The sequence below is a fragment of the Geospiza fortis genome, unplaced genomic scaffold (genome assembly GCF_000277835.1).
Source record: "Geospiza fortis unplaced genomic scaffold, GeoFor_1.0 scaffold41, whole genome shotgun sequence".
In the NCBI taxonomy this organism is placed as follows: Eukaryota; Metazoa; Chordata; class Aves; order Passeriformes; family Thraupidae; genus Geospiza; species Geospiza fortis.
The window spans coordinates 17,137,945-17,156,120 of NW_005054299.1; the positions used below are offsets into that span (position 1 = coordinate 17,137,945).

The 18,176-nt window shown below is 42.3% G+C and overlaps 1 protein-coding gene and 1 long non-coding RNA gene across 4 annotated transcripts in view; one reads left to right on the plus strand and one right to left on the minus strand.

Moving 5' to 3' along the window:
* LOC115948220 overlaps positions 1 to 17,869 on the minus strand; it is a 20,469-nt gene extending 2,600 nt beyond the window's left edge. Inside the window, exons 1-4 of the long non-coding RNA XR_004082065.1 lie at positions 17,779 to 17,869; positions 17,065 to 17,177; positions 5,048 to 5,107; positions 3,398 to 3,505 (exon numbers count right to left, since the gene is read on the minus strand). This is a non-coding gene — a long non-coding RNA (uncharacterized LOC115948220). The remainder of the gene's footprint in view (positions 1 to 3,397; positions 3,506 to 5,047; positions 5,108 to 17,064; positions 17,178 to 17,778) is intronic.
* VIT (vitrin) overlaps positions 1 to 18,176 on the plus strand; it is a 53,844-nt gene that overhangs the window by 16,602 nt on the left and 19,066 nt on the right. For 2 of the 3 annotated variants that reach the window (XM_031059439.1, XM_031059443.1), the window contains exons 4-9: positions 59 to 215; positions 2,071 to 2,204; positions 6,787 to 6,864; positions 10,218 to 10,298; positions 12,039 to 12,239; positions 12,751 to 12,801. In XM_031059439.1, the coding sequence (XP_030915299.1) occupies positions 59 to 215; positions 2,071 to 2,204; positions 6,787 to 6,864; positions 10,218 to 10,298; positions 12,039 to 12,239; positions 12,751 to 12,801 (702 nt within the window). Of the gene's footprint in view, positions 1 to 58; positions 216 to 2,070; positions 2,205 to 6,786; positions 6,865 to 10,217; positions 10,299 to 12,038; positions 12,240 to 12,750; positions 12,802 to 17,525; positions 17,565 to 18,176 lie in introns of all 3 variants that reach the window. The other variant, XM_031059438.1, reaches the window with a different exon arrangement.

An 18,176-nucleotide genomic window follows, 5' to 3' on the forward strand; every position in this document is an offset into this window, starting at 1 on the left:
AAGATCTCTCAGCCATAAAAGCATTCAATCTGACTTGACCAAGATTTTGTGCTCACAGATGTACCCCAGATTGATTGTGATGTCAAGGCAGGGAAGATAATCAATCCAGAATTCATTGCAAAATGCCCTCCTGGATGTCAAGATGTAAAACACCGTGTTTATGGCACAGACATTTATGCTTCTTTCTCCAGTGTCTGCAATGCTGCAATTCACAGGTGAGTGAGTTGACATGAGTGAGGCACTCAGACAAAATTGTCATTTCAGTGCAGGGAGATTCTGACTTTTCAAATTCTTTACACTTCCCACTTGTAGGTTTGATTGCAGGCTGCTGTAGAAAACCTGAGACAAATTCCATGTGTGATGGCATGGATCCATTCTTACAAAGTGCTGTCAATCCTGTAGTCCTATAGAAATTTGTTGTGTTTGAAGAAATTTCTCAACTTTTGGAGAAGTGTCTTGAGATTTCAAGATCTCTCATTCATGCACAACAAATTACTATTGTACTATTATTATTCAAGTGGAAGATAGAGATGGAGCTGCTACAACTAATAAATCTTCAGAAAAAAATAGGCATATCACCAGTGATGAATACATATAACTCACATACTTCTGGGATTGGTTTGGTTCTCTGGGTTTGAATTTAATTGTCCTTGACTTCAAAGACTGAATAATGTGCTTTCCTGCTACATAAAAGGACACTGCACAAGGAAATGACTAACATAAATTTTGTAGCAAAAGTTTTTCAGAGTTTTATTAGCCATGCAAAAATGTGCATAAAATTCTAACGGAGAATAACTGCACAACCAAAATACACTGCAGCTGGAGCTGGGATGCACAGGCAGGATGCATCCAGCCAAAAATGCAGCAAGAAGTTCTAAAGCCTGATTGACAACTTGACTTAGTTCAGAGTTATTTGAGCTATGCCGTGCTCCCGGTTCTGTGAAATGCCTGGGATCTCGGCAAAGTGGGATAGTTAAGGCTTTGGGATTTCCCCCCTTGCCCAGGCTGAGGTGCTGTGTGCGCGCAGCGCTGCCGCCTCCTGGCTGCAGCTTTGCCCTCGCTGCGGACACGACTGCCAGGGGACGGCTTTCCAGCCGCAAATCCCTCCCTCACATACTGGTGCACAATGGGAATTGTCTCGGCGGGCAGAATTAGTCCCAAAGGGAAGTTAAAAAATACTGGTAGCAATACTGCAATCTCCCTGCAGCCTGGCTGCCTGTATTGTTACAGCGAGGACTTCAGTTTTTCTTATTTGACAGCTGGGTTTGGCTTTGTTAGCTTGCAATTCCACAGACAGTGAATTTCTTCTCCATACATTTATTTTAACAGCAGCTTCTCACCATTACCACAGCAAAATGCACTTCTAACATATTTTTCAATCCTGTTTGCTGCCCAGTACTTATTTTCCTGCCTGCTCATTACTGCCAGCCCTACAATTCCCCTGCAGCTGCAGCTGGTTCCCAGCTGACCTGCTGTCCTAGTGATGCCAGAGCAGGCTGCATACACTGCAGGATTCCTGTTTGTCTGGAGGTACATGTTACAGTGTGTGTTAAACACCATTTGATGTGCACCACACCTGGAGTCTGCCAGGTTTTCTACAGTTTCCAGCAATATTGTGTCCAGTTTACTCCAGGTTGAGGTCAGAAATGTGCTTGGATTTTTGCAGAAAACATACTGAGAGTCAAAGAAAACACTTTCTGTCTTGAGTTTGGCCTGAAAGCTCCTCTGAGAACCTCTGCTTGCATCTTGAGTCATTCAATCAAGCTTGCAGGAATTGTAAAGAAGGCAGTAGCTTTTCCTTGTGTGCAACTAGGTCAAGCTTAAACAGAGGACCAGCAGATCAGTGGGAAGAGCAAACAGATCCTGACAGCACTTTGCAACAAACTGCTCTTCTTTATGTGGAAGGAGCACAAACATTTCTTAGCAGCAGGCTTAGTAGTGACATCCCAGCACCACCACCACCCCTGGTTTAAAGGTGAAAGGAATCGCTTCCTACCTCTTGCACTGTAGAAGGTTTTTAAAGGTTTTTGTGGCGTTTGTCCCCTCAGACACTTTGTTTCCTCCTTGCAGTGGTATAATTGACAACACAGGTGGGAAGGTTCTTGTCCAGAAAGTCGCCGGGCACTCTGGTTACCGCGGGAGCTTCTCCAATGGTGTCCGGTCCCTGTCACTGCCGCGCTGGAGGGAATCCTTCCTGGTGTCAGGTACAGTTCTGGGCTGGGGCACTCCCCTCCTGCTCCCCACCACTGAGTGCTGAGCAGCAGTGGGCAGAGGGGGAGGCAGCCTCTCGTTTTGCACACCTGGTTAATCACCACAGGCCCACCCCCCAGCTTTGGCAGGAATAGTGCATTTGAAACACTTCTCCTTCTGGGCTTCCCCTGTAGCCTGCAAGGAGACCTGCACCCTGCCAGGGGCATGCTCAGCCCAGCCCAGGTCTGAGCCCACTGCAGGAGGTGATGGCTGCTCTGGACTGAGCCTTGGAAGGCACCTTAACTCCAGTTCTTGATGCATAGAATCTCCTGCTCTTCACCCTGGAAAGCAGTGCTGCTGAGGGAACTGAAAGGCCTTTTGGCCATTTGAAACATCCTCAGCCTGCACCTGAGTTTGTATCTCCTGAAATTACTTCAGACTTATGTCAAGCCCCATATAGCTCTGCTGTATGTATGCAAACCTTATATTAAGCAACTTGACTGGTGCATCCCAAGTATGTCAGGAACTCTCTCCACCTCTGTTAGTCAAATAGTTTTGATATCTAATCAGTGCAGGTCAATCCATCTTGCTTTAATGCTCATTCCCTTTTCCTCCCCATAGTATATATAGGAACACACTTGGAATTGCCAACAAAATTCACAGATAAGGTTTTTTTGCAAATTAGATCCCCTTTATACCAGCTTCAGATTATCTTAAACCCACTTGCAATCACTCCACCTTTGTGAAAGAGGTTTTGCTTGACCTTGCTTTCCATGAAAATTCTAAATCCAACTTCTTGATACATTGGGCCAGTTCTTGCTGGTCTGCACTTTTGGAGGTTTAAGAAAGGCACAACCAATTGATGTTAGTTAACTACATCATTCCTGGAAAAATCAACAACTCAAGCAACTGAACAGCTGCTAAAAATAATGTCCTTTTCATGTGAAAATCTGTAGACAGCAAAAGAGGTCTGAGAAACAGACCAAAACAAACTGTCATCTTAATTTTGCATTTCTGTATTTGGATGCACTTTTTTACAGTAGTCTGCCATGGGTATACCATATTATGAGAAGGATTTATTTTGGATGAGTGGGAATTTCCTGGAATAGCTGAATTGCTATTTGTACTTGTTGCAGTTTATTTCTCCAACAAACAGCACATTGTAATTCTGGTACATAAGTGGGAAATTGGATTTTTTTTTTTTTACCTCAGCAGCTGCTCAGTTGTCATCCTGTAAAACTGTAGAAATTCTTCCATGAAACTGTAGTAATTTTTTATTTATGATAATAAGACTTTATTCTTAATTAATGAGGCACTATAAAAGAAGATACAAGAGAAAGTTACAAGAGCATATCAAAGGAGATGATGAGAAAGCTAGGTATGTGTAGGCAGGATGAGATTTATCCCCTGTGCACTTAATTCTAGGCATACTGAGTTCTCTCACTCATGACAGTAGAACTCTTAATTTATAAACTAGCTCAAATGTAAATCTCACATATCATATAACATACATTCTGTATTTTATATATGAACAGGAAGAAAACTTTCACCATACCTACTGAAGATGTGAGAAATTTTGAATTTTAGAGAAATTTAGAATACTAAAACCAGGAAGGCTGTGCTACTCATCTCAGCAGCCTGAGGCTGAATGCATACAGATCTTTTCAGAAAGAGAGGAGTTGGGGATGGATTTTTTATGATTATGAGTCATAAGAAGCCGGAGCTGCATAAAGCATTGCCCAATAAAAATATAAAGTCACCTAAGGCATTAATTTCAGGACAGCTTTAGAGCTTTAGAATTGAGTCCCCTATTCTCCAGCTGAATTCTCTTTCATCAGAGCAGACCTATGTACAATACTGCACTCTGGAAATGTGCCAACAGCTTACTCCTAGTTAGGATATTGTCACCAAGTTTGTGATGTTTAAATTGTGAATGAACATCTACACAAAAGAGCACAGAAGAGGAATCCTTGGGGGACACAGGGAACAAAGTGGCATGATTTAGGGGCAGTGGAGAAGGAGGTCTGTCCTCTGCCATTAAAGCAGCCAGCACACCAGGAGGTATGCAAACGCTTTGGTGCTCACTTTCAAGCACTGAAATGCCTTGGCACTCAGCTGAATGACTCCATTCAGTTTAGTGGGAGTTTTGCAGCTAGTGGGTTAAGAAAATAGTCCTGAACTTCTGGGTTTGCTAGTCACAAATAAGTGTGAGAGGGCGAACAGCCGCTGCACTATAGCAGCCACCATGCCACAGCTTGTATTTCAATGGCCACAGCTGATGTTTTCAGCCCACAAGAAAACACATTTTTAAGTATGTTAAGCAAACTCCAACCTAGATGTAACTTTTTCCCAATAGTGAAAAAGACATATTAGCATTGCCCCAGAGAGCAGGGCCAGATTCAGGTCAGGCCTCAGGCCTACCTCTTAGTCACAAATGGGATGCAAATTGCTGTTGATCAAAAATGCCAGAATCCAGCCTCCCCACCCTAGCTGGTGTATTTTCACAGCAGCAGGCTTCAGGTTTGCATTAGAAATCAGTTTAGCACAGAAATATACCAAATTAAGATCAGACTATCATGCTGTTGCTGCATCCATGTATCAATTGCTCATACTGACAACTCATTCTCTGTTTGGGATAAAGGAAAGCATTTCAAAATCGTCTGTGATCCTGTAACTTTTCTGTCTTTCTACCAAATTAGCAGATCTCCCTAGTCTTTCTTGGCTCTTGGTCCCAGTTTTAGCTAAGAGGGAAGTGGATGTGAAAACCTGCTGCCCTTCACTTAAACCAGCTTCTGTGAGAGAAGCCCAGAAGGCAAGAAGGAATCCCTTTCCATTTTGTCCACTCATGCTAACTTACCAGCTCTGGTCTCTGGTGGATCAGTGTTGAATTTAGTGGAGCTGCTCTCAGCTTACATCACTGTAAATGAGAAATGGAATGGCTTTTTACATCATTACCTCATTAATAACTCTAACTTCTTTATCTGTGGTTTTGCAATGACATCTGAAATTTCAGAGAAGAGCAAAACAAAGGAGATAAAGACATGAAAAGGGACAGAAGACAGGGACTCTGCAGCTCCATGGACATCCCTGCCCATTAGAGTTCCTCTAGCATGTACCTTTCTTTCTGTGCCATTGATGCCTTGGAGGGGCCACCTAGAGGCTGGACAGAGTTAAGAGAATAAAGTAGGTGTTCATTAAAGGCCTTCAATAGATACACCTTGGGCAGTGCAAAGGCCTCACAGAGGTTACACCCCAGATGGATGACAGTCCCCAGTTTCTAAGACAGTATAAGTTTGGTCTATTTGTACATCAGAGGCTAATTGTCCAATTATAGCTTCAGGTAAGGAAGTCATATTCCCCAGGTTTGCTTCCTCCCCTGATTCACTTTTGTTTATACTTTCTGGAGTCTGAGACAGAAGGTGTCCTTTGTTTTCAGGTCTGTAAGGATTGTTTTTACCTGATAAAAATGTGAAGGGAGCTTACTAATACTCTGTATGGAGTTCAGAGTTATACACTAATTCAATACCAGTTCTGAAAAATATAAAAGCTAAAAACTTAAGGCATCACCATCACAGGAGAAACAGTCCTCAGTTCCCAGGAGTGGCTCAGTCTGTAGGAATTCATTCTGTTCAGTGCTGTTGGTCTCTGTATTAATCACCCAGGAGGACAACTGGCATGCTTGCAGAGCCATATGTACCTCCTGAAAGAATCCCCCAAGGGAATAGAGGAGGGATCATCATGACTCAGGTTTTGCAGGACCAGAGGTGCTCCAGATACATGACACAGCACAGCATCTTGTAGAGACAGTCACCAGGGTCTGGAACACCTACATCCCTCAACTCCTAGAGGTCAAAGCAGTATTCCCTGCTGGGCTTTTCTGCAACACTTTTCACTCAGTCATGCATGTGATTGTAAAAACTGTCCCAAGAGATGGAATTGCATGGCCACACGTACTAACAGAGATGGTGTCTGCTCTGGCACGAAAGAGATTTGTGGTTTAAAGCTTAACTGGGAAACGTACCTCATTGTTTCAAGACAGGACTCTCATTTTAGATCTAAATATAGGCACCATATGTTCCCACACACAAGCACAGCCTTCTCTCACTGTTATTACTGCAAAAGACTGTTGCCAGAAATGGCATCTTGCAGAAGTGAGGTCAGAGAAGAATGCTGTGTGCATGATGAAATGAATCCCACATCAAACATGCTTTCCAAGTCAACTGCACAGACAGGCATTGGAGAAGGCTGCCTAGGGAAGCTGTGGGTTTGATTAAAAGTTGTACAGATGTCTTTCAGGAATGGTCCCCTTGTGCTTAATATCATTTGAGAGCAAAAGAATGAACTAACTGGCCTCTGCAAATCCTCCCCAGTACTATGTTTTCATGCTTTCTAACTCCTTTTTTATGATTCTGGATTTAAGCACCAATATTTTTAGTGGTATGGTCTTGACATTCTACCATCAGATGAAAGAAATCTTTATGAAAATGAGTTGGGCAGTAAAGAAGAGGGATCTGATTCTGAATGCTTATGTTAGATGAGAAATTTATGAAGAAAACAGAATATTTTGTGATGCCTTCTAATATATATTTTTTGTAGAGGGCAAGCCAAGAAAAGGTGTGACATATCCATCAACCCTTGAATATTCTTCTTCAAAAAGTACAGCTGTTAAATCAGGCAAGTATTTGTGACTGACTTTCCCTTACATCCATTCACAACTATCTGTCATAGCTTCTCAGTTGTATATTACAAAGACATAACTATTCAGAGGCAGAAGTTCATGCATCCATTAGTATGCCATCCAAATCCCTCACGGTATTTTTTTATCTTAAGCATATGGAAATCATCTCCGACATTTTCTATTTTTTGGTCATACCATGTTTCACAGACTTCCGTTTCCAAATGCTTTCCCCCTTGCTTTAGATCTGTTACTGAATATGATGGTGGACTGGTTATATGCAAGCATTTGAGGTTACATATGTTGTTTTCTCCTAATGCTACTCATGTTATCTCTTGGGATAGTCAGTGCTGAGAGTATAATATTAAATAGTAATATAATACAAATGAAAGAAATGGTAATGCACAGCAGCTTAACTAAGAATGCTACAATTTATAAATACTCTGTATAACCATTTTAGTCAGCATCCTACTCTGTAAGACTCAATTCAGTTTAAATAATTCAGTTGTCTGAAGAGATCTTTGATCAAGTTTCACACTGGTGGGTAGCTGACATTCAAATGCACATGGATTACCTCTGTCACTGAAATGACACTTGGTTTTGCTCCCTGTTACAGCTATGTAAGGTTCAGACTCTCCCTTGGGGATGCAAACAAAAAGAAAACAATGTCCCATACTACAGTGCACTTCCCTTACACAGTCCTTTTGCTGATTGCTGAGCCTGAGCCTTCCTGGGCATATCCACTGTGAGCTGTGGTATAAGGAAACATGCTGTATCTTCATGAATTCAAATGCCTGGCATTGGGTGCATTCATCCAAGACCACAGAGAGGTTACTGGGAGACCTCCTCTTTTCCTGTACATTATTGTTTGGTCCTTGGAAGAAAAGTACAGAGCTCTTTTCTCACAGAAACATAGAATCACCATGGTCAGAAAAGGTCATCAAGTACAACTCACACTGCCAGGTCCATCATAACCCTGTCCTTAAGTGCCACATCTTTCAAATATCTCCAGGGATGGTAACTTTATCACTTCCCTGGAAAGCCTGCTCCAATGCTTGACAACACTTTCTGTGAAGAAATTCTTTCTAATATCCAGTCTAAACCTCCCTTGGAGCAACCTGAGGCCATTTCCTCTTGACTGACCCCCACCTCACTACAACCTCCTTTCAGGTACTTGTAGAGAGCCTTTAAGTCCCCTCTGAGCCTTGGGATTTTTTTTTTCCAGGCTAGAACAACTGAGATCCCTCAGCTGCTCCTCATAAGACTTGTGCTCCAGCCCCTTCACCAGCTTTGTTGCCCTTCATCTTTATATTTTCAGTTAAACAAAAGCCAATTTAAATCTCAAAGCTGTAGTTGTTCAGACCAAATATGTGCAGCTCAATTACATGCCTTTAATTTGTAATACCTTTACATTTACAATCAAATAGGTACAGATTTGTATATTTTTTGACCACATATGCAGAAATTACTTGACCCAAATATTATGCTATGTTAGAAGGGAGGGCAATACCTTAGGAATCTTGACTTTTTCTGAGAAATATTCCTTAAATCACAGCTCATCATTCCCAACTGTAGCCACACTTGAAATATCAGCCCAAACATTTCAGAGCAGACCAGAGACAATCACAGCCAGGACTGAGCTTAGCAGGCAGTAAGCAATGGTCTCTTTCACCAGTGCCAAAAGCCATGTAATGTAAGAATCAGTGTAGAGATGGGGAGCATCATCAGTCAGGGTTCTGTCATAGAAACAAAATACCAGAAACTTGTTCCTGCAGCAAACCAAAGACACAAGTCCTCACTTTGTTCCTGAATCAAATAGGGTGAATGAAATGCCAGGATTCTAACAACACAGACAGTGCATTCATGCAGAGAAAGGCCAGGATTATCAGAGGAGCAAGCAACTGTTACATCAAACCCAATGCCACTGCCTGATTTTGCCCATCCTTGTCCCACAGGTAACAAAGAGATCCATTGTTCACAATCTATCTTCCTCAGGCCCTGCTTGGCCCTATCAGCCCTCCTTAGATCTGCCACCTCAGCTCAGCCATCTCAGCTGTTCTCTGTTAGAAACAGCATGTCTTTCAGATAAAAGTCTCTGCAATATGCAGCCACGGCCATTTTGTGAAAGAGAATTTCCTACTTACTTTTTAATATTAAAGAAGCTACTTTTTTCTTTTAATTTAATTACAGAGACCACACTGTTCACTTTGATACTTAAATCCATTATCTGCAGGAGGCAAAAGCAGTCCTTTGAGTATTACACTCACTGCTGTCAGATTAACAAAAAAATCCTGCTTCATACCTGATCAGCTGTCAGAGATGCAATTTTAGTCCTCATCCCAGAGATGCCAGAGATTCATAGTCCCTGACATTTCTTTAAATGCTCCTGGTGGTTACAGTGCCTCTCAAATTCTGGGCACGGCAAGAAAAGCCTTCCCAAAATTGTAACTCTTCACAGCTGCTCAAAACTATTAAAAGATGTTTAGAAAAAACAGTACAAAATTTTAGGAAAACATTAACACTGCAATAAATTCTCTAACAGTTCAATGCTGCCAAAAGAGCTAGAGAATAACAAAAAAAAACCCCGAAACAACAACAACAACATAACCAACAAAAAATAAAATCAAAACAAAAAACCAACACAAAAAAAAACCAACCAAACAAACAAAACAAAACAAAACAAAAAAACCAAGAAAAAAGGGAATAAGAAAATCCTCCAGTACTCAGTCAGATTAAAAAGCAGAAGCAGATTATTTTGTCAGGTAGCAGTAAATAAACTAAAATAAGTGTTCCAAGTATTTTGGTGTCTCTGGGTCTTAGAAATAAAAAAAGAACAAAAAAAATCTCCCTTTTCCTTCTAAGACAGTCCATGGCATCCAGGATTTGGCCCCATAATGATCTCAAAATGTCAGACAAGAAAGAAATACATCTGAACATGAAGTAGTGACTGAAAGATTACACATTAGCAAGTATTTCCCAAACAACATACACACATCATGACCCTGGTTCTCAGAACATGCTCCTGCTCAGAGGAAAAAAATATGATGCATTAAATCTTATGAGTATTGGCTTATTGGTGGCAAACCCCCATACTTCAGAAATTCTATGGATACTGACAGGAGCTTTTGGGCTGTAAAAATGCCAAAGTTTGGCATGAAAGATAGGGGGTGACTACTCCTTAGTCATCACTTTTTCCCAGTAGGTGATAAAGCTCTGTTTGGACTGCCAAACCTTCCTAATGGCATGTGACAGGATGCCTTCCTTTGGGGACTGATAATCTCTAAATGGGAGACTTGAAATTATTTTCTTTACACCTTTACACCTTTTCTAATGTGCTCAATTTTTACTTCAGAGCCCAATAAACCAGAGCAAGACCTAAAAGGTACGAAGAGTGCAGACCCTGCTAACACATCAGAAAAAGCATCAGATCAAGGTAAGGGCTGGGGATCTTGGTGCTCTTTACAGTGTCCAACCCACCCAATCTGCCTGCAGGTACTTATAGGGAGCGTTTTGACACTGGTTACACAGACAGCTTTACCTCCCCCATCCAAGCTCCTTTCCACAGCCCCTTTCCTACCAAACCAAACTGAAATGGAGCTTGAAGGGCTTCTGGTAATTCCGAGAAGAGGGCACTCACAGAGTTTAATTTCTGCCTGTGCTTTGGATGAGTTCAGGTTTTGTGAAGTTGAAAACCTTGCATTATGGTTCTTGGCAATCTCCTATGCAGTGCCCTGCAAACCCTTTGAAGATACAGTGAAAGAGATGGGTACCCAGCCTGCTGGAGCACTGGAAACAGCTTCCTCTTGTGTTAAAGGATCCACGAGAAACCCAGCCAACATGCACCAAGGCAACAGCTTTTCTTTGCTCTTACTATGCTGCTTCCTCAGCTTTTCTGCTAATACTGTTAGCTTCCAGCTTCCTTGCTCCTCACAGGCTGGGGTATAAAGCTGGCCAGTGCGCCTGCTCCCTACTCCAGCAGCACAGGATCGCAGGGGAAGACTCACTGTGCCCTCTGTTTTCTTTTTTTAAGCACAGTTTCATGGAGCAGTGCACTGTTCAGCCCAAAAAGAGCCATTCATGCTGATTTTTTCAGCTGAGTTGTTTTGTTTTTCTTCTGAGCCCTCTTTCAGCATTATTCCATTAAAACTGTCTGAGATCTGAGTTTTTCACTGCCTAGCATTAGGTGATAATTAATCCACCAGACAGTTTCACAACGATGCCTTCCAAGAGGAGAACATCCAGAAATAGCAGTAGAACACAAGCTTGTGTTGTGCAGCAGTGAATGGAGTGTGCACCATTCCCTTTCAATGTAAACACTGTGCCAGGCCATCCCCAGGGCTATCAGCAGCGAGGAGAGGAACGAGACCAAGGTTAACATGGAATATATTTTAGGGCAGTTTTTTGTAGCTAGATGGAAAAGAAAACAGTGAAGAACCTTTTTTGATAAAATGACTTGGAAGAATCTAAACTTGTTGACTATTTTTATAAGGATATTTAGGATGTATATTTTGCGACTAGAATTGTTACTGTTCTCACAACAGATGATATATTTTAAAAGTAGTAGCAACTGTGAGATGAGTCAATCTTAGATGAGATTGGCAACCTCCAGGTGGTGATCTCCCCCACTCTCCTCAGCCAAAGCCCTGATACTCCCTGTTCTGGCTCTGACCCTCTCCCCCAAATCATCCTTATCTAAAAGTTGTCTTTCTGTCAAAAACATTTCAGTGCTGCAATTTTTTCTGGTCTATGACTCAGATTGGCCATCTTTACTACCAGATGCCAGCTGATTTCCATTTATATGGACCTTCTAAGTGCTTAATTACACTGAGAAAGGAAGATGCCAAAACAGAATCTGCAACTGGCTGGTTGAACCATTTCATAGGTCTGAGACATTTGTCAGTTTGATGAGTGTTCCTGGGCAAAGCAGAAAAGTGTGGGGGGAGCATTAATGCTGCAACAGGCTGCTGTCAGCGCCCTCTGAGAGCAGAGCATCACACAGGCACCTGCGCTACACATCCACAATGAAGGCACTAATGGCTCCACAGATGAGGGTGCTTGTAGGCATCCTGAAGAGAGTGCCAGTTTCTGGGTTACCTTAAACATTGAGTGCTGCTGCTGACACTTCCATACATGTCACACATCCAGCCACAGTGACACGTCAATGTTCCTACAGGGGACACAGCCCGCAAAGAGCATCAGACAACTCCAGTGCTGACCCCAGCCACAGAAATGGCCACCACCACCCCCACACCTACCACCACGACGACAGAGCCTTCCACCACAGTGCCACAGCCAACCACAACCCCTGCAGCACCCAGAACCACAGCAGCTCCAGCCAAGGCCAGACCTGGACTGCACAGGGGCAGAGATATGGGTCAGTAGCATGGATGTTTGCATTGCTTTCCTCCTGACTGACAGCTCTCCTAAAATTTAAGGAACAAGATATACAGCTGGATATACCAGGATTTAGAGGATCATGAGTTCAGTAATTCAATGTAGAAATACTAGGAGTGGGAAAAAAATTTTTAAGTCCAGCAGACCAATTCATGTGAGAGTAAGCTCTCCATCCCCAAATGCTGTGATGATTTTCAGGTATAGAAGTCAATAAATAGTTCTTTGATTCTCATGTCTAGACTGAGAGATCAACAGATAGGTGAAAACTCATTTTAGAATTAATTTTGTGATAACTTTCAATAGATTAAAGCTGTAATATATTTTTTGTAACAGCTTTTGAATTTTTAAGATTAAAACACTGTGAAGGAATTATCATCCTTTTTTTTTTGCACACCTGATTTTCCTTAATCTTTCCTTCTCCATTTATTGTTATTCATTAGCATTGTAGGGATTCACTTCAATAGCTGAAAATTAAAATCTCTTCTTTTTAGGTTCTAGCAGTGTCCACCCAGCATATGCATCTGTGGTAGCTGCAGCAGCAAGTAAGTATGGTGTAGTAAGTAAGTATGCCACAAGGCATGCAGCACAGTGGGTTTTAGGGCAGCAATGATTCAATGAACTTTTAAACCTCAGCAAACTCAATGACTGAATCCAAGTCTGGATTTAAACTGAAAAAACAGATGCTTGTCCTGAATGTCAAAGATGCTGATCACCCACAGTTCTGAGGAAGTGTTTCTAGTGAGTATCTGCTCATTTCAGCTGTGACAAAAACTGGGCTTTGCAAAACTTGAGACAAAGATTTTGCTGTTTGAATCATGTTTCCCTATTACTTCCTTCTATCATACTCTTTCAAAAGGAGGCTTGGTTTAGTTGTAAAATACACAATGCAGAGGCCTGCAGAGCCATCTAGGCTTACGGCTGAAAGCTCTGAAATGCTGACATACTTTAAAGCACTTCTCTCAAAAATCCCGGGCTGTGGTTCTGAGCCTGGCATACATGTGATGTTATTCCTGGCTTGCCACTTGTTATTGACAGCAGGATGGCAGCTGCTCAGAGCTCTGCATCTCAGTCCAGGAGCCTGCTCCCAGCCCAGCCCACAGCCTGCAATGCAAGTGTATAGAGGTGTTTTCCCATACACTGTGCAATTGCTCAGCTGTGCAGTCAAGAAAAGGAGAATATTTTCAACTGTTTGAAAGGTTCTGAGCATGGGGATATGATTGCTTTTGGGTGAAAGGGAGCTGGGCTATCATTAGCTTTCATGCTCCATAGCTATTTCTGAGTGCTTTCAACTCAGCTTTCCTCTCACATTACTGCAGTCATCCCCAGTGCCAAGTAATCCACAGCCAAGAACATGGCAGGGCAAGTATCTTTTGGGTAATTCAAGTCTTGAGGGGAAGCACAATTAAGTAAAATTTAGTTGTAAGTGCAGAATAAAGGCAGGGGCTGGAGGGGTTAATCTTATCAAGTCAAATGTGCAGGTAGGTATGTGCATGGCAGGATTTACAGAAGTGACCACATAGTTCAAAAGGGTTTAAATTCTGTGGAAATCTGCATCATTCAGTACCTAATGTGCCTGCTAACTTGGTTCTGCTTGTTGCTTTCTTTTCCATTTCCTATTCCTACAGGCTGAGTACAGAGGAAGCCTTTATTGTCTTTGCTAGCAATTAGGTAACCCTGTTAGAGGTTCCCCAGCCAGGAAGATATGCATGTTGAGAGTAGAGTTTTGGCAACACTGAAATCAGTGGGAAGGTTGTATTTGCTTTAATAAGACAAGTAATTTAGTAAAAAAAATTGAAGACAAACCCCCCCCCCCAAAAAAAACAAAACCAAAAAACCAACCAAGGACCCCAAAACAAAACCTTCACTAATTTTCCAATGTTTTCAGTGGTCACTTAATTGTAATTTGGATGCATCTTTCTTCACTATTTTCTTCACTGAAGTCCTAAGCATAAATTAATTCCCAAAATATTAAAGTGATCACAGCTAAGAATGGGTTATTGTGAGCTGGAGTGGTAGAGACCCACTTCTGATTCCACAGACTTCATTTCTAGGATTATGTCCAGCATGTCAGTACCTGATATTCCTGAATTCTCCTGACCCCTTCTTGATTCCGAAAGACAAGAGCTGGATAAATTAAAAAATATAGAAAGTACAAATACAGTCTTGATGTCATGACCACATATAAAGCAGTTTTCTCTGTCTGAGGAGCCTTTAGGACCCACTGCTATTAGTCAGGCCAGAGTTTCTGATTGTTGATATTAACCAGAGTTTGGCTTGACTGAACAGAATCAGATGTTCTCCTGTCCATCCTGGCTCACAGAGACTCACAGATCTACCTCTCACTGTGCATTGGTAGCTTGCCTGCAAAAGACACCTCAAAAGTCAACAGCTATGAAACAGAGCACAGTCAGAATGAACACACCCTTTCCATTTCCAGCCACTGGCACTGGCAATAGTTCACAGGAGCAAAAGAAAAGCAGCAGTTTTAGAGCACGAGATTTAGATTAGAGCATGAGAGCAGGGGCAAAACTGCTGCCCTAGTTCTTGCTGTTCTTTCCCCTTTATCTTCTGCTTGTCAGTGTAACATAAAAATAATGGAGACTCTGCTCCATTGCCAGACCCCTGCTTCAAAGACTTGATGTGCCAAAACTGCTAAATGAAAAACACTGATGTGACTAGTGTGCCATGTGACAGCTGGTTCCTGCCTGCCCTACCAGGGCTTCTGCCTCTGTCCAACAGCAGCTAACCCAGCACACTCCCAAGGGCCACAGGCTCACTTTTCTCTCGCATTCCAGCTCTTCAAGCAATCCTCTCCTGCACAGCAGTTTGCACCCTAGATGAGGCTTGGGTCTAAATCCAGTGCTTCTGTGAGCACTGCAATCAGAAATCATGTCATGATCCTTGGTGCCATGTCGAAGCACTGAGCTTGCAACCAAGCATGAGGCAGCAAAAGCCTGGGCATCATCAGGTGAGGTGCTTTCCTGTCCTCTGTGTCTAGATGGGGTCAATGTTTGCATCTATTTTCTATTTTCAAACAGGGACTCTAAGCTGGGCACTGCCTACCATGGTGCACGACACAGATTTCATCCCCAGCTGTGCCTTAATAGGGCAGTAAACAGAAAAGTATTGAAAGGACATGAGACAGTGTTAGAGTAAGTGCTGGAGAGGGCATTGGAAGCTCTTCTCCAGCAGGAACACCAGTAGGGCTCATGCCTTCAGGAAGCACTGGACAAACATTCCGTCCTGGCACCAGGGAGAACAGCTGGTGTTTATTTTTGGATGCTGCCTTTCTCCCCAAGTTATCCCTGACTACTTAACCCATCAAGGGTGCTGACCAAGGTGCAGATGGCCAGGCATATTTTGTGCACAGAGTAGCTCCTTTTATTGTCAAATCAGTTCTCATTATTCACAAGGTTCACTCTAAATTGCACTTAAACTGCTGTCTCATAATTTCCTGCTTCCATGCCTCCCTGCTCACCATAGAACTTGCCAAACAAGGTTTCTCTGCTTCACTACTTTGATTTTTGACATGATTCTTGGAGTTTGCCTGGGACTGTCCATCCCCAGTTTGTTACAGACTTCTCCTAGTCCTACTTGGCCTCCAGCTTGCACAGAGCTCTGTTCTAATGAACACATTTTCCCATGCGACAGCCTCACTGGCATCTCAGATTTGAAAGAAGAACAAGCCTTGCAACATGGAAGTGCAATTCCAACTTTTCCTCTTCTACCACCTCCATGTTTGTCCTAGCCAACAAAAGCATGGCAGGAAGCCGCTCACTGCGGGGATGGGGGTAATGTGCCTTTGGGAGGTACAGCAAGAGGGAGCAGCTCTGTGGCCCAGCACAGTCAATAGGTGCACAGAGAGAAATCAACATTGCTAACATCAAAATCAAATTTAAAAGTGGCATGAAATACTTGGATACTGAGGTAATCTCTCCTTTACCCTCTTGTACTCAGTTTCCTCTGACCTTGTAAAGAGTGTTAGATACACACTGGGGCTCAGTCATGGCAAACATGAGACAAGGGCAGCTCTGAGACCCAGAGTTGATTTTCTACCACCCCTTTGGCACATACTGATCTCCTGTGTGCAAAGCCTGCCCTGCACTATCCCATACAACACCGACTGCTGCACACACAGATTTTCCCCTCCAAAATCTGAATACTCACCCTGGTATAGCTGTGGTCCATCTGGAGCCTTACAAGCTTAGAGTTTAAAAGCCTTGCCAGTTTTGGCAGATGAGCCCATTACTTCCATAAACAGGATCTCTTTGGCATTTGGAGTTTACAAGGTCTCTCAGGACAGCTCCTAGAAATCCCATCAAATGGCTTCTAGTGGCCTGGAAGGTTCAAATTTGGGTCAAACACAAGCTACTGACTGTCACCTAATTTTGCAATGTCAAGCTCCCAAGGAGCAGCAATTCCTGTTTCCTGAGACAACCATTCAAAATGGTCTCATTGATGACATCTTATTGATCAAATAACCTCCCAGGCCCTTGCCAGTGTTCACAGAGTCCAGTAGAACATTCCCACTGATTTCACCAGGCTTTCAAAATAATCTTTCTGGGAAAACTAATGAATAAAGGCTTGTTAAAGGATAAGTTTGTTAACAGGCTTCTTAAGAATAATTAATTAAATGAACGGCATTATTAAAGACACGGTTTTTATCTGCAAATGATTTGAGCCTTTAGTATTTTTGAACAATGGGAATTTAATAACCCAATCACCTTTAAAAAAACCCTTTGTGTAGAAGACATGTCAGACACATGAATTCTCCCACATTATTTTTCCATTGTCTCATTACTTACGGTCTGCCTGCTTGCTCATATCCACTTAATCTCTGCAGAAAGGGTACTGTCTGGTCTGGGGGGTGGTTTTGGGGTTAAAACCTTCCTCACACAACCAGGACAATTGGATGGTACTGAAATAGAGATAAACACAGATCACCAGTGTGAGTGGGAGAAAGAAAATTACAAAGGAGAGCAAATCACAGGGGTAACTGCAGATCTTTTAAATGCAGACCAGAGACTTGTAGAAGTAATATCCATAACTAAAGGGAACAGACAGATCTGTATGACAGACAGAGAAGACAGTCCTTTTTTAAGCAGGCTCAAAATATATCTAAGAAAGTCTATTAATGACAACTCTATATATGAACCATTAATTCTGACAGCTACGAAGTGAGACTCAGTGAAAAAGCTAGGTAGCAGTAGTAGTGAACCAAACATGGTGTAATAAATCACACTTTTCCACTTTGATGTCTACTTAGGACAGGTTCAGGCCGCACAAGGAAGAGGACAGAATACAGGTATGTTTAAATTTAACAACAACCAGTAGATTTGTACTGCTCAAATACTAGAAAACCCTGTGTTTAAGTTCCATGTGCTAACCAATATAATATTTTAAAAGCATTCAGGGGCACTTCCACCTCTGCAAGTAACAGGAATATTTTACTACACAATACAGGTAAAAGGATTACAATCCTCCTCTATTTCCTCCCCACAAATATTTTTACCACTTACATATTCCAAGTCATGCAGTAACACACTGTTTTTCCCTCCTAACCATGTTCATAGCAGGCTGCAGTGAGAAGAGATATCACAGCGGTCGTTGAGTGACAACAGTGTAACTTTAAAGGAAAAAAGTAAACAAGATTGATTAAGCACAGAATTGTTCTCAAAAAGTAGTCTAAAATAATTTATAGAGGTCTTTTATAACATTTGCTGTTGCAAACTGAGAGGAGAACATTGTGTCTGTGTAAGTGTGCAGGACAAAGGCCTGACCCAGCTCGCAGGCCCTGAGCACTGTCAGCATCCCAGGACCCACTGCCAGCTGTTCCAGAGGACCAGCCAATAGCTGAATGTGCAGCACCTACTAACACCTACACTCTTTTGCCAGCCTCTTTCAGCCCTTTTAAATT